Below are 17,349 nucleotides of genomic sequence, written 5' to 3'. Positions count from 1 at the left end.
CTGTGTTTGTGTACAGGTAGAGGCCTTGTGACGAGCTGATCACCCGCCTAAGGAGTCCTACCGAATGACTAAGATCTAGAAAAACCGAAGTGAACGGAGAAGTTCATGGAGGTAGGCCTATGCCCACTGGGGCTGTAGTGCGAAGGAAAAAAAAATATTTTTGCTAGTTCAATACTTCACATAATGTTGTTATTTTGCTGACTCATTTTCATCGTTATGGTCAATCAACATCGGTTTTATAGTCATTCTTGCTAATTAAAGAAATCATAAAACTGAACGCTGTGGTAGGCCTCTTTTTTTTAGATTAAGACGACCAAACAACAACAGTTTTCAGCAAAATAAAACACACATGCGTTGTTTACAGTCTACGATGAAATGTGGCGTAAAAAGTTTAATATTGGAGCACAATGTCCACTTTCTCGGGTTAGGATTATCTGCTAAAGATAAAGATGTGTCACGTGATTGGAAAGTGACTGTTCTTGTATGACTAGTGTGACGCAAAGTCTAATTTATATGTCCTATGTGTTCAAGAACAGGCGAAGTCTGAAGACATTCGTATTATTTATATACTGGCACCTATAATAGTTTGAAGTTAGGTGATCAAAATGGTTAAATCAGACCGGAAATACTGGTTTCAGTCAAATGTATTCGCAATTGTAATTCTTGTGTATATCATCTGTGCCTGTGAAAGTAGGTTAATTTTGGAATCTTCTTCGACCAATAAGAACGAAGCTGTCACAGGAACTAACATCATTAACGTACCTCCCCGGAAGAATCCAACAAATTGCGCTGATGGTGAGAGGGTGGACAACAATGGTAGATGCAGGCATGTTTGGTGACGAGGTGAGAAGGGAATGTTTCGACTATTATCAGCCCTAAATACTTATAATTATTTTTTTTTTTTGTTTCTGGACTTTATCCATAGTTCTTTTTGATTTGAAACACGACTTTTCGGAGACTGGATTCTGTTTCCGTCTTGGCCTAATCGACAGAGCTAGACTCAATTTCTAGATACCTGCCCCAACATAAGGTAGGGTGTCCAAAGTTTTGGTCTAGCTATATCGATTGGACCAAACTGAGTAGATTTCACCTGAAGACGGAGACAGAATGGAGTCTCTGAAATGTTGTGTTTTAAATTAAAGCAGGATAATTGATAAAGTCCAGGAAAAAAGTAACTGTATTAATGTAACATTGTCCCAAACTTTAAGATCATACCTAAATAATGTTTTTTTTCTTTACTCAGTACGAAATATTCTACTTTATTTCTTATAACATATAAGAAATTAGCTGTTTTGACTAAGACATATACCTTTGTTGAAAGAATAACAGAAAAATATTGTTAGGTTATATAGCAGCTTATCTTCTACGCGTTTATGCAAGACATTTTATCAAGTGTATTAGTGACTTGTAGACGGGGTTTGGATTGTTGAATCGATTTATTGTAGACTCACAATTCGTAAGTATAAGTAATTGTAACACTATCAAAATTACTGTAATTATAACACAGAAAATAAATTCTTCAACTTCTTGCTTACACTAGTCATTGCTAGGTAACAGATCTCAACAATGGCAAGGACTTTACAATGTCTTCATTAACCGTTTCCTGACAACGGATTTTAACATAGGAGCTATCACTTCGAATTAATATGAAGTCTTCATCGACCCAATTCTGTCTCTCCAATTCGCTGTACGACTGAAATCTTGTCCGAATTCTCAACTCTGCGTGCCGTTGTATTATCATTTTCTTGACGTCATTGTTCCTTCAAACTGGTTTCCTTTTCCCTGCCAATTTTCATTCCACCAATTGCTCCACAATCACCCTCACGTATCATCTGGGGCTGGTATAATAGGCCAGAACTGGCCGGAACACAAGGGACTTAGTCCCACCCCACTAGCAATAAAAGAAAATAGTCGGTGATAGGCCTAGTGAATGAATGTCAACTAAATTTGGCACTGAATTTGTTATAATAGATGTTGTCAAGTCAATAGACTTTATTTCGTCGATTGTGTTTGAGAATATGTTGCTGACGAGAATATTTGTGTGAGAGAGAGGGATGAGGTGACGGGAAATTTGAAAAAACGTCATAATTAGGAGCTTCATAATTTGTATTTTTCTCCATGTATAATTAGAATGATCAAGTCAAAGCAGGGCATACATCAAGCATGGGGGAAACAGGGGGATGCATATAGGATCTTAGATTTGGAAGTCAGAAGGAAAGAGACCACCAGGGAGATATAGAAATAGGTGGGAGGATAATATTAAAAAGGATCTCAGAGAGATAGTTTGGGGTGGTATAGACTGGATCGATCCGGCTCAGGATAGTGACCAGTGGAGGGCTCTTTTGAACACGGTTATGGACCTTCGCGTCCCACAAAATGTAAGGAAATTCTTCAGCAACTGAGAGACCGGTGGCTTCTCAAGAAAGGCTTAGTTCAATGGAGTTAGTTAGTTCAATAATAAAAAGATTTCTGCGTCACAAATGCCCTGTAACCCTGACCAGTAATTAATAGCACCAATCGACCAGCGAGATATAAATGTTTACTGCTATGCTTTGTTGGCATGCGACGGTCTGATACAGTACGTATCAGAACGGCGGTGATAGCCCGGCTGTGGGTCACTTCACAGCTGGTTCATCCCCGGTCGAGTCTTGCAACATTCCGTACCAACGTTTAATTGTAAAAATACCTAAGACGTCAATGGAAGGCTTGCGTACGGGCTGTAGTGTTGTGGTTGTGGCGGTGCTGTTGCTGCTGGTGATAAAAGTGCAGTCCGTAGACCGCAGCGTCGATCTAACAGGGACAACTGCCCCTTCTGACAATGCTAATGATTCCGTACCGATGACAGCTGAGAGCATAATACGAGCGCCTATTCGGAATTCGAATAGGTGCCCCCAGGGTCAGAGGCGCCAGCATGGGAAGTGTAGGGTGGCATTGTGAGGTAAGCCTCCAGTCGTCTTTGGTCATATTATTAAAATGGATTACAGCACAAATATTCAAAGTGCAACAAACACAATTTTCAGCGAGTTCACACTAAATGTATACACTGTGGAGCTATACCTCCACTTCCCCATTTGTATTCACGGCGTGGTGATTAATTAAATAAGCTTAAGGGCAACTTATCTTACCTGTGCATTCTTTTGATTTACTGGTATTTCAAGCGGCCTCCGTAATCAAGGGGTAACGTTCCCACTTCATGACTCAAGGTACGCGGGTTCAAACCCGGCGGTGGTCGTGGAATTTTTAAGGGCGGAAGAATTCAGGGAACACGTCCTCCGGGGGGGACTTTAAGCCGTGGCTCCCGTGTCATAGATTTACGGCACGTAAAAGATCCAAATGTCTCTAGGAGACCTATGAGCAAAATTAGGCAAAGTTTCCCGCCCAAGTAGTTTCCAATGCATCCGGTAGATGGGGAAGTATCGGGTACCGCTGCCAGTAGAGGGCCGACCTCGTTGGCTGAACCGGGCTGATAGCGAGCACCAGTACCTGAAGGGTATGGCGACTGGTAGAATATCAATGGGGGACGTACAATAGACTATNAAAAAATATTTAGGGAATATCTCTTAATTCTACCGAGTATATTAACCAACAGAGCAACGCAATCGGGAGGTGTCCAGTTCGATTCCCGGCAGGGATACTGACTTTACGGAGAGATATTTTTTCGTGATCGTCCTCAGTCCTTCCTGGAATATGCCGGAATATTTATATCAAGGCTGCTTTTTATCCTTTTCAATTCATTATTCAGTGGTCATAGTAAAGTCAGACACTGTGTAACCTGACCTACTGAAAGCGCCATTATATAAATCGTATAAATAAACTGATCATTTTTATATGCTACAGCACTGCACATTTGGGCGGTTCAAACGGTCATATTTGGACTTCCTGTAAAAACTCAGTAAATCCCCACATGTTAGAACGGGAAGCTGGATAGAAAGTTGTATCTGATGTTACTGAGGAAAACCGCGAGGTTGTCATGCGTCATGTATTATATTCTACACAATTCATAATGTTACACTGTGGCCTGATGAAATGGGATCAAATAGAAATTTATGTAAGAAGCAGCAGAAGGTCAGTTGAAGGTGACTTGTGTGACTTTCTGATAAGATTCAAATCAATAATATTAGAAGCAGAAGTGACCAAAACGAAGGGTAATTTGACGCAGTGACGTCAAACATCATCATCACGAAATTCCATCTCTTAGAAGAGACTGTAATATTCTTTTAGGGGAACACAATCATACATGAAGCTGATATTAAAATAAGTTATATTAGAGTCAGTGAGCAGAGGAATATCCTACACGAAATAAGAAAACGGAAGGCTAATTGGATCGGTCATGTTTTACGCAGAAACTGCCTTCTAAAAGAAGTTATCGAAGGAAAGATAGATGGGCGGATAGAAGTGACCAGAAGACGAGGAAGAAGACGTAAGAAGATGCTGGATGACCTTGGGGACAGAAGATGATACTGTCATTTGAAGGATAAAGCTCTAGATCGCATCAAGTGGAGGAACTGTTTTGGAAGAGACTGTGGACCTGTCGTCTTGACAGATTACTGATGATGATGATGATGATATTTGAATACGAGTAGCTGGTCTTGTTTCTGGAACTCATTCGCCCCTCATTGTGAACGAAAATTGGGTTGTTCTGACTGCAAACTTTCGTTATTCTATCACAGAAGTACCTCCTTGACTTTAGTCCGCAAGCGAACTATACCGACCGAGCGACCGCCGCTTGTCAGCGAAGTTAGTGCCAATCTATAAGTCTAATAATCGGCACTGTCCTAAGAAAACCAGGCGGGACTGAAATTAAATGGGACACATCAGCTACTGGTTTATGTTAATATTGTAAATGTATCGCGTGATAAACTCAGAATCTCTGATTGTCGCTGGTGAGGAGGTTTGTCTGCAAATAAACACAGAGGAAACTTCTGATACCATTTTGTAGCGTATCCTGGTAAGGCGACAAGAAATTAACGTGCTCCAGTTAGACGTAGCTGTATATTGGATGTGTTGTTTACAATTACAATTACAATCACTCAGAAATCACATCTTCCACATGATGCCACCTAGCTAGTCTGTCGTCTTCTGGTTCTTANAAGAAAACACTGTTCCTCTGTTGCGGCGCAATTGTTGCTTAGCAGTGACATGACAGAGAGAGAGAGAGCGAAAAAGTGAGGGTGGTAGTGACACACACTACATTGGGGGGGAGTAAGAAACTATACCTCCGATTTTGAAGGTTTCCAGGCAGTGCCAGCTTGTCCTTCTGGTAAACATAGAGCATATGATCGGATTTTTTGTTTGTTTTTGCTAACGTTGGGAGGGCTATATTAAGGCGAAATTTTGATGTTAACAATGGGAGGGCTGCATGTGAGGCATGCAGTGCAACGTGGAATTTGGGTACCAACTCAGCATTTGCTCTAGTACCGAGGAAAACCACGGAAAACCTTGGTCGAGCTGGCCGGTCTCAGGACCTTCCGGATGCAAACTGACTTCTAGACAGCAGTTCGGCTTAAATACGCGAACCCTAGCATTAGACCCTGTCTGTACGGTTGCTTTATTTTAAAAGTTTACATATGTCTTTCTACAGTTTTTTTCTTTTGCATACTTTGGATGAGCACCAAACATTTGTGTATCACATTTGTAAAGGGTTCTAACTGTTCAAGTATTGACAAATTTAAATCACTGTTGTGGAGGGGCAAAGGGTTGTTGCTCATCCAATGACAGGATTTTATGATTACAATTCTTTTTTTTTTTGCTCGCTTCTGTTCTGGTCCGTTATAACCGAGAGTCGGACGGACTAGAAAACACCTTCTTCAATGGTCCAATTTTGCGTGTTCTATGTATCGGTAGCTAATATATTCGTTACCGCGAGAACCGTACCAGTTCTGGTTTTCATTTCCGCAATAAAGGTACGTGTTGTCACGCGGACATATTTCATTGTCACTCAGACAACGATGCGGAACCGTGGATACAGATCCGTTGCCTAACAATGGACGCCCGCTGTGACTTAATGTTGATGTCTTGACACCAGAATGCAGGGCAAAATCATGACATAAAGATAAATTTATGAGGGGTGGGTCTTCTCGGCCCTTGCACCGCGACCTACAGTGATCTATTGTGCTTTTGACATAAGATAGTTAACACATGCTTTGAAGATATGGTAAAACTCGAATATCTGGGAACATCAATAACAAATTAAAACCTGATTGAGGAGGAAATTAAGAGGAGATTGAACACGGGTAATGCTTGCTACAATTCAGTCCAAAACATTTTGTCTTTTCGTCTGCTGCTTGAAAACAAAAAAATTAGAATAAACAAAACTATAATTTTACCTACGTTCTGTATTGGTGTGAAACTTTGTCTCTGGCATTAAAGACGGAACATATGCTGAGGGTGTTTGAGAACAGGGTGCTGAGGAGAATATTGGGACCGAAGAGAGATGAATTGATATGAGGCTGAAGAAAACTGCATAATTAGGAGCTCCATAACTTGTACTCTTCACGAAGTATAATTATAATGATGAAGTAAAGGAAGATGAGGTGGGCAGAGCTTGTAGTACTCATTGGTGAGAAGAGGAAAGCATGTAGGATATTGATGGGAAATAATATTTTAGTATGCTGTTGCACTTTTCACTTAGTGTTGATTAGTTTTTTAGTCTCACGTACAACATTATGTTCTGTAAAATTTATTGAAAGTTATTGAATTTAAAAATTTTAAAGTACATCACTGTATATTTCGACCAATGTGGTCATCATCAGCTGTTAAAATTATTGGGCGAGGAAACTTTTGTATTTTGTTGTTGCTTATGTTAATGTATAAGATCCCTCGACGCGCATGCGTGTTTGGGTTGTGTTCTCTCTTGTTGTGTGTTGTGCTGCATGTCTTGCTCTCGTACCACATTGGTTCTAAACATGAAGTTATGGACATTTATGCCATTAAAGTGAATAACTTTTAAAGATCTTATAGAGTATAGTGTTGCACGGAAGACTGCAAAAAATAATCGACACTTGGTGGGAAAGCCAGAATGGAAGAGACCACTAAGAAGACTCAGACGTACGTATGAGGATAATATTAAAGTGGATTTTAGAGAGATAGGATGGGGTGATGTGGACTGAATTGATCTGGTTCAGGACAGGGAGAAGTGGATGGCTCTTGTCGACACAGTGATTAACCTTTGGGTTCCATGGAATATTGGGAAATCCCCGAGTAACTACTTAATTGGTGGCTTCTCAAGAATGGTTCAGCTCCATGGAGTTAGCTAGAAGTTTCGTAATACTTTCACAATAAAGTATTTACACAGTGTTGTTGGCCGCATGTGCTGATATGCTGACTGTGGATGTGCAAACGCTGAGTCAGTTAACATATGACACATAAACCGGTATGGCTGACGCGCTAGTTACGACAGCCCGCCTTGCATATCTTGTACTAGTTCTGCTACACTTGGCTGCAGCGGGCAGCTATCACTGATATCTTGTATATTCTGTGTCCGAAAAGTACATCCACGTAATACACAAATCGTGAAAGAAATTTTACTGACGCTCCGAAACGGTGTCCCTCCTTTGAAAGACGAGATCTACACGGAAAGTGCAGAAAAATATACTGAACTTCATACAGGTGAGAGAAAATTTGATGCGATTTTAGACTCTAAGCTATGAAGGTATGTTGAGGGCAGTCTAGGGGGCTGTGAAGCCTTCTTTGGGGGTCGCTGAAAGAGGTGAAGATCTATTTATTATACATTTAAATGTATAAGAGGAGGCCATATTAAATTACAAAACATATAATAAAAAATACATTTGTCACAAAATTAATGGTAATTTGTGGCCTATTTTTAAATTCCTAAAATATTTTGTTAAATTAATACAGGTTTAAGGATTCTAAAACTTCTTTTCATATCAGCTGAAAATCGAAATGAGAGGAGTTGGCCACCATTGAGTAGGGTGTTCTGAGAACAAATTAATTGTATTCATGACGATATCAGGAGCTCAGCTGAGAATCTCTTCTCTTTTGCGGTCTATAAACTTAAATATTACAATATAAAATTTATAGTTTTGCCTTTTGTTTTGTATGCTTGTAAAATTTGGTCTCTAACATTAAGGGAACAGCATAGACTGAGGGTGTTTGAGAGAATAGTGGTGAGGAGAATATTTGGAATGAAGAGAGATCAAGTGACAGGAGGTTGGAGGAAACTGCATAATGAGGAGCTTCATAACTTGTACTCTTCTCCAAGTTTAATTAGAATGATCAAGTCAAGGAGGATGAGGTAGGCAGGATACGTTGCTTTAAAGGGGGAGAAGATAAATGCATATAAGGGATTGGTGGGAAAGCCAGAGAGAAAGAGACCAATAGGAAGACCTACACATAGGCGCGATGATAACATTAACATAGAGCATAGAGAGATGCGATGACGTAGTACTAAATTCATTGAACTGGCTCAGGGTAAGGAACAATGGATGGCTTTTGTGAGCGCTGTAATGAACTTGCGAGTTCTATAAAATATTTGAAAAATTCTTGAGTAGCTAAGCGACTGGTGACTTCTCAAGGACTCACATGTGTGATGTTATTTAGCTGGTTATTCAGCCAAGAACATATATCAAGAGAAGTAGCATACATAAGAAAAATTAGGCAGAAACGTATCAGCAGGCGCTCAGGAACTGTTTCAGAGCACTGTTTAACACTGACATGAAGTCACAGGTTTCACATGAAATAAATCTGTCGTTTGAAGAAAATTTGCGGGAAGTGTTATACGGTTTCCTATGAAACCACACTTACTCCCACAGAGCTTTGACACTCCTACGAATAGTACTTATTCCTGTGGCAGGACTTGACATTTGAAGATTGACAAAGAACAGCTAGAATTTAAAACTGTTACGAGTAAAGACAGGAAAAAGGAAGGCGTCTTACCGCTGACTCGTCATTTTCCTTCCGTTTTCAGATAATTACCAACACGGAGACAAAACTTAAAAATAAATCAAGAGTTTGGGACAAACCACAAGTATATAATACACAACACTACCCTGATTACAGCACATATTTGAATATATAAATTGATCTATTGTAAAGAACCGTTAAGAAGGACCATCTGCGTTAAATTTATTTTCATATTCAAGCCATTCTGAGCGATTATGTTGTTCCGAGTGTTTGGTTCATTTATTTTTATTGCCTTGGTGATAACCAAAGAGGCCAGTGCTAGTTTTCGTGTGACAATTGAAATGGCCACCACTACCTCCGCTCCTCGTAACATTATGGACGCTCCTCTTAGACCTCGATGTCAAGATGGAGGAAGGTATTATAAGGGAATCTGCAGGAAAGTTTATCAGATAAATAGCAGAGACGAGTAACGGATATACAACAATAGAGAACTAGAAGACGTTTAGCAGGTACGTGTCAGAAAGATGTTATATCAACAATATATACTACATGTTCTTATTATAGGATTTAATATATATGAGAAAAAATTTGGTACGAATGTTACATCTGATGTCCTCTTAGGATATATCTGTACATTGTGTAAATCACATAATTTCCGACTCATTTCTAACACACGAAGACAGGACGGCAAGCGTTAAACCTCAACATATAAAGATAATGTTGTAACATGTAGACCCGTTGCTAGGTAATGACTCTGTAAACAACGTCCGTTGCTAGGCAACAGATTCATACCACGTACCAATGGACTAACTGGGCAGAGGTATTCTGTAAGCGGCCAATATGAGCGTTGCGTGACACAACAGATTTGTTGGAAGAGACATTTTCTATGCGGCCTTTGATGATGTTTTATAAGCAGAAAATTTCTAGAGTTTAGTTATTTGTGAGACAGTCGCCGGCCACTAAGAATGTGAACTAGGAAGTTGAGGGATCTATGATATTCGAAGCCGTTGCAAGACAACGACTAATGGAGACATAGAAGATTGAGAAGACTTAGCGCGTGTTGTAGTGAGCTGCAAAGTGTGTGAATTGATGATAGCACTATAGTTATTTGTAATTACCGTCAGTAAATGTTCAATAAATCCAGGTACCCATATAAACCCATTTTATAGTCATTCATGCACGTTAGAACACAACACCGACTGTTAATGTACCATACACATGCCTCCTCAAATGGGTTTAGAGTACAGTCGGGACTTAGTGACCCTCAGTTGGCCAGATGTTTTCTCAGCCATCGGTTTTAATTGTGTGAACTGTTAACGTTTTTCCTTTTTTTATTGCTAGTGGGGTGGGACTAAGTCCCGTGTACTGCGCCCACTTCTGCCCTATTGTACCAGCCCCAGATGATAGGTGAGCGTGATTTTGGAACAATTGGTGGAATGAAGATTGACAAGGGAAACCGAAGTACTCGGAGGTAACCTGCCCCAGCGCCACTTTTTCCACCACAAATCCCACTTGACCAGACCCAGGATAGAACCCGGGCAGCCGCTATGGGAAGCCAGCGACTAACCGCTTGAGCTATGGTGCGGCCCTTAAAGACACTGTTACAACTGCAGGGATGGTATGTTCTCTTAAAATTCCAAAGTTGAGCTTACAATCTTTAACGTCTGGAGCCGAAATTAATATCTGACTATCTGACGAAAATGCTACATTCTACCGCTGGAGGTGGGGCTTGCTACGTGGCAAACAGATGGGGCCGTGGATCATTATGTAAGATTTGAAGTTTTCACGGAGGTGACTATGAAGAATGCCGTCTTCTGGGATGTGGCACCGTGTAGATATTGTGTAAACCGATATTTCGGAAGAAAATATCGCCCCCATCTTCAGGGTATAAAAACAACGAGCCGCCTCCATCTTCAGACTGAGTCTGCAGCTACCTGCTCACGCTGGTTCCTCGCTCGCTGATTTGTATTCCCTTTCTTCTGAAACGTCGGTTAACACAATATCTACACGGCGCCCACTTCCCAGAAGAGGGGATTCTTCAGGGATCATTACAGCGCGGTTCGACTGAAAGTTACAAACACGAAAACGTAACTGTAATAAACGAAAGTAATTGTTTTATTATCTTATTGTTTTGAAGAAGACAAAGCACAACGCAGTTATTTAGTTAATATTTTATGTTAATGTACAGCTTTAAACTGATTAAGCGAAGTTACGACTACTCATTCTAGCAGCTGGTATCTGTTTACCAGACAATTCCCGAGCTACCGTATTCGGTGGGCCTCACGGTTCTCCTGACAGGAAGGCCTCTTGCTGTAAGTTGCATTGCGTTAGTGAAGTAGATGCTGTGGTGTCGAGTGTTTGCGGCCACGATGGCCACATTTCTGTTGCTAAAGGGGCCAATGGAAGCGTCTACATTTGTTATTTCTGCGCCGGAAATCAACAATGAGAAACCTTGTAGTGAAGGTTTCAAACGGGAATCGAACGGGAGATGCAGACATCTATTCGAAGTTAACAGGAGTAGGTACCTTGAATTCTGTGCTATTCTTCAGTAGTAGTAATACAGGATGTTCTGTTTATATGCTGTCTGAATAATGGAAAACCTTGTTGTGATTCACATGGGAAGTGCAGTCATATGAAGGAAGGTAACGCGATTAGATACTTTGGATTCTGTACCATTATTCGGAAGGAAATGTACAGGATGTTCACATTACATACGGTCTGAATAATGTGAAGAAAAACTCCGTGGCCTTTAGTCCGCAAGAGAACTTTATCGACGAAGCGATCGCCGCTTTTCGGCGAAGTTAGTGGCAAATTTTGCAGATAGAGGGTGTTACGTGATCAGGGCAAAGGATCCCCATGGCCGTTAATCTCGGTTTTCTAGGTCGGAGCCGATATTTCCTTGAAAGTGCTCCTCAATATCCTCACAAGGTTGAGTGGAATAATGGAAGTTATGATATTCATATTTTCTTGCACTAAGAATTATTTAAGAAACTTGATCCATCAGTAAGAACTTCACATTCTGTCAAATGTCACAGTAAAGGATTTTCAAAATTCTGAAATTTGTTTCATATAAATAACAATAAAAAACTCTCTTAACATTGAAACACTTAAAATATGTTACAATACGTAAGCGCTTAATTACGTTACAGTTTTTTTTCTCAGAAGGATCCATTGTGAAATAAGAAACGGAGTTATCGGACNCGGCGTGTGTTCGCACTAGGTGGGCGGAGGGTTGAAGAGAAGGGGGGGGGGGGGGGCGTGGGCACCGACAGGGGCGGATAAATCAGTCATCAGCTTCAATGGATTTCTGAAATAATCGAAACAGAAGAACGAGTCAATATACTAATGACAGATCCACTGACTCTTCCTTCGTACGACACGGACCGTATCGGAAACGATGGTTCTAACAATTCCTCTATTGTGGCGTGTATGCGTTGCCGTGGGACGTGTTAATTAAGCCGTTGCGTAGCAACGATAGGATGGTACACATAGACACACAGACTGATAAGAGGGTTTTATGTAGTACGCCATTGCTATGGGTTCATATGCCATGGTATAAACGTCAAGTTTCTTACAGACTGCTTCAGGCATTCAAAAGTTGAGAGGGGAGAACACACACAGGCAGCATGGTGATCTCATATGCCTATTTTTATTTTTTAAACAAAAAAATATAAAGTTGTTTTATAGAAATACTGCTTGAATTTATGTCTCTACGCGAAATTTCCACTTCTCACGTGACAAGAAGTGGCAGCAATTTCTTTGTGCCTTGTTTGTATGTTTTTAAATGAGAAGTGTAAAATAATACCGCGTGATTCTTTTGTTTCAGGCTCACAGGAATAGGGAGGACATCGGGGGATGATACAGGGACTTCGATTTATCATATTTTCTTGTCTATTTACTTAAAAATCATTATACAATTTCTTATAATATGTTAAATGGAATTCCTGTCTGCATCCATAAAAATGTACTCATAAGTTAAATGAATATTGATCAACACTGTGAAGAATATACCAGACACTACAGAGCTGAAACTTCTAAGATATTGTATTAATTGTAGGCCATGTCGATGTGTTAAATATTGTAACTACTCGATCTGTGATTGGAAATTATTTATATTCTACATAAATATTAAAGATGGTTAGCAATGGACGCCGGTGAAGGGGGGTAAGCTAAGCATCTGCCCACATGGAATTTTGAAAAAATCAAAATTGCGAAAAAAAAGTAGTACCAACTATTAATACAAATTAATTGGAAATTGATTTTGAAACATATACCTCTACTTATCTCCCTTCTTGCCAGACCCTCTTGGAGGAAACTCTGGCGGCACCCATGACAGGGGCTCACGACTGTATCTGTAATGCGCGCATTTATAGGCTATTAATTATTCCAGGTGTAGCAAAACAAAATTTGGATATAGAAATCATTCGTGTATAATATAAACTACTTTAATAAAAAATTAGATACTAAAAACTTCAAGCAATGAAGCTTTGTAAATGGTTTCCATTATGGCTGCTAGTATTTACTAACCTTACAGGAAACATCGACTAAAATTCAAGCATGTTGCTGAACTTCTGATATTCATTTCTTGTCTTCTAAAGACAGTTCCCTTCATTATAATTTCCGGTATAATTTTATTGAAACAATAACAGGTCTACAAGCTGAAGAAACCTGAAAAACAGGAAGGGCTATTTCAATATGAATATTTAGATAGGGTCTTCAGAAAGTTGATATTTTTTAAACTGATATTAGATACAATTCAAATTTCTCAACTCACTAGCAAAATGTGGTCATGCGATGTATACAGTTCTCTGGTAGTAATATTTGTTTTATGTCTTTATTTCGCTGTGACCTCAAATACCTCTCCGTACTATATATATTTATATGAGATTAAGGTAGCATAGTGGATAACTGAGGACTTATTTAATGGAAATAGCAAGTTCGGTCTAGAAAACCGAGATTAACGGCCGTGGCGATCTGTTACGATGACCACGTGACACCCACTAGCCATAAAATTTGGCACTAACTTCGCCGACAAGCGGCGGTCGCTCCTTCGGTATAGTTCGCTTGCGGACAACAGACCACGGAGTGTTTTGTTTGTTTCTGGTAACATAGTGTGCCGATAGAGCACTGTACACAGCGGTTACAGACAGCAAGTACAGTGTAATTTTACCAGCCGATTGGCTCGCCAGACTGAGTCTCTGAGATGTAGAATGTTATAATTTTAATGAGAAATGCTTATTTAGAAGCGATTCTTTTAAATAATTCTTTCGTATTTTCTTAAATATTTGATCCGTCATGATCGGATCGTGAGTATGATATGTGAAGTGCTTGCCCTAAAATGTAAACAGTGGGGGGGGAAGAGGGATGCATAGAGGATATTGGTGGGAAAGAAAAAGGAAAGTGACCACTGGAAAAACCAAGACGTATGTGGATGGACACTATTATAATGGATCTTGGAGAGATAGAATGGGATGGTATGGATTGGATTGATCTGGCTCAGGATAGGGACCAGTGGAGGGCTCTTGTGAACACGGTAATGAACCTTCGGGTTCCACAAAATACTGGGGATTTCTTGAGTAGTTATACAATTGGCAGCTTCTCAAGAAGGGCTCAGCTTCATGAATGAGTGAGCATAAAAGGTTAAGTTGTCCCTGTGATTAACCAATTAAGCACTATTCCACTGACGACTTATGGGGGTTGTATATATAGATCCAAGTTGTCTTGATCTCCATACTAGTTGGAGGTGAGTGGTCAGCTTCACGTTTTGACCGCTTTACCCCACAGGAAGTGTCCCTGGTGCTCATTGGATAGGAGGCTGAGTGGGCCCCAGATCCTGCCTGGACGACATGGTGGTTTTCTTATGGAAACCTTATTTTCGCTTCCCGAAACCTCCGTTTTCAGCTGAATATATTTGGGAAATACTTCTGTAATCAAATTTCATTATCACTAATCCATAATTTGCCGCAACCTGTGGTCACGTGACGTGTATGCCTTTACGCAACATTTCCTTTCGGCTTATATCCTCTTCCCTTGCTCGATGGCCACAAACACAATGATCAGTCTAGGTGAAAGATNGGTTTTCTTATGGAAACCTTATTTTCGCTTCCCGAAACCTCCGTTTTCAGCTGAATATATTTGGGAAATACTTCTCTAATCAAATTTCATTATCACTAATCCATAATTTGCCGCAACCTATGGTCACGTGACGTGTATGCCTTTACGCAACATTTCCTTTCGGCGTATATCCTCTTCCCTTGCTCGATGGCCACAAACATAATGATCAGTCTAGGTGAAGGAGCTTGAAACATGAAGTTATTACTCATGGTTTGTCTGCTGATCCTTGTTGCAACAGCCTACTCTACCAAGAAGTTTCGTTTAGTAGATCGTGGCTTATACTTTCCTCAAAGACCAGGCCACAAATATCAGCCGAATAACGTTAGCGCATGCCCAGATGGACACCGTCGCACGTCTTCAGGTTCATGTCGAAAAGTTTTTATAAAGCCATAATTACTTTTCGAAATTCAACAGAATGTGTAAAGGTAAGTTGCAAATGTTTCATATATTTAATGACGTGTACATGACTTCCATAACTTCGAATGGTGGAAAAATGGTAAAAAGTTTTCACAATGTTTAAACTCAGTGCCTTGAGTAGGTATGTTATATTAATGGAGGTCAAGCTCCACCCATTCTCAACTTCGGAACTGTGTGGAGGAGAGTGGTACTTATAACGTTCTAGAAATTATACCCCATAAAGTAAATAGGTAGAAAGTTGAGTGATTTCCAGTTATAGATCATTTTAGATGCTGGAAGAGGAGGAGTGTTGAATTAAAGAGCAGTGGAATAGTTTACTGTTTTTAATCTTACTTACTTACTTACTTACTAACTCATGGAGCTAAGCCCTTCTGGAGGAGCCGCCAATTCTGCAGCTACTCAAGAATTTCCCAGCATTTTACGGAACCCGAAGGATTATTACTGTGTTCACAAGTGCCCCCCACTGGTCCCTATCCTGAGCCAGATCAATCCAATCTATATCATCCCATCCTATCTCTCTAAGATTCATTTTAATATTGTCCACCCACCTACGCCTTGGTCTTCCCAGTGGTCTCCTTCCTTCTGACTTTCCCACTAATATCGTACATATTCCTCTGCTGAATTTAGACTTTCACGGTGGTTAATTTTTGATGATTATTCTGGAATCAGGTCTTTGCACCGGGTGAATAGGGATATTTCCGTTATTTCGAAAGTACCAACATAACGTTTCTATCTTCAGGGTCGGCGCAAATAGCGAGAGTATTCTTGTATATATAAAAATTTTGATCCAACTGACTCACGAGGAAAAGCGTGGGGCTGGTTCCCAGTTCGTGTCATAGGGACATCGGGCAGGAAAATATTAAAAAACTACCATTTTAAGGGCACGTGGTACCATTTCTTTAGGATCAAAACCTATAAATATATGAACATATTTCTCAATTGTACTCTGAAGAAGGGAGCAATATATACCTCCGAAAAATCAGCAAGCACTGCCACATCTACAAGGTGCAAAGACTCAAGAGTGAATTGACCTCAAGAAAGATATTTGTGAGAAAACTGGATAAATATCGTCGATTTCAAAACATCTTGATAAGCTTTTCGGATAGAGTTGAGAACGATAGAAATGTATGTCAGGATACGTGAATATGAGGTCCAAAATCGATACGGAAATCACCAAGAACATGAAGCATACTTTTTAACCACTTGGCCATAACGTTCGCTTTATAAACTGAAGAAGAATCTATGATCCGGTACGAAATGTTGCTGGGATGGTGTGAATTACATGAATTGAATAATAAGTATTAGTTAATGATAAGTAAGATAAGTTTATCCCGCTGCTTAATTAATGAAACACCACACTACGAAGAAGTATGGGGGAGTGGAGATATAGCTCCACTATTCTTAACGTCGGCACTCGAAGAAAGTGAGTGGTTAGCTCCATGCACCTGCCGCTTTATTCCCAGGGAAATCGCCCACGGTACCCCTTGAATAGAAGGGTGTGTGGGCCTCAAGGTCAATCTGGAAGCTGTGGGTAAATAAAAAATCTTAAATTACCCAGAATCGAACACGAGGTTTCTTGCCAGTAGCTCATTTCTTTACTGACTGAGTTATCCTACTTCATATTAATTGCTTATGAAATTATAATTTTAATTAATTATAAATAGTCTCCGAAAACAATATGTTTGCAAGAATGAGGACCTCAGAGTCTATACCTGTAATGTGATAGCTTTGCCTATACTAAACAAAAAACTTAGTGGCTTTAGTCCGCAAGCGAACTATACCGACCGGGCTGCCGTCGCTTGTCGGCGAAGTTAGTGCCAAATTTAGCGGATAGAGGGTGTTGCGCGGTGAGTACAACGGATGCCAACGGCCCTTTAATTTCGGTTTTCTGGACCGGATCCGCTATTTTCTATTCAAATAACTCCTCAATTATCCTCACGTGGCTGAGTGGACCCC

General features: G+C 40.2%; 1 protein-coding gene across 3 annotated transcripts in view; it reads left to right on the top strand.

Annotated features, from left to right (window-relative positions):
• LOC111874285 overlaps positions 1-13,342 on the top strand; it is an 18,645-nt gene extending 5,303 nt beyond the window's left edge. Inside the window, exons 1-2 of one of the 3 annotated variants that reach the window (XR_002844520.1) lie at positions 492-843; positions 12,689-13,086. Coding sequence is in view for 1 of the 3 variants with exons in the window: in XM_023869663.2 (XP_023725431.1) it covers positions 12,689-12,702 (14 nt within the window). In the remaining 2 variants the exon portion in view is untranslated. Of the gene's footprint in view, positions 1-491; positions 844-2,568; positions 2,939-12,688 lie in introns of those variants that run through there. The other 2 variants (XR_002844521.2, XM_023869663.2) reach the window with 2 other exon arrangements.
• The last annotated feature ends 4,007 nt before the right edge of the window (positions 13,343-17,349 follow it).

The sequence above is a fragment of the Cryptotermes secundus genome, unplaced genomic scaffold, assembly GCF_002891405.2.
Source record: "Cryptotermes secundus unplaced genomic scaffold, Csec_1.0 scaffold1806, whole genome shotgun sequence".
Lineage (NCBI taxonomy): Eukaryota > Metazoa > Arthropoda > Insecta > Blattodea > Kalotermitidae > Cryptotermes > Cryptotermes secundus.
Note: the sequence above shows the minus strand (reverse complement) of the source record. Positions and strands in the feature narration are given on the sequence as shown.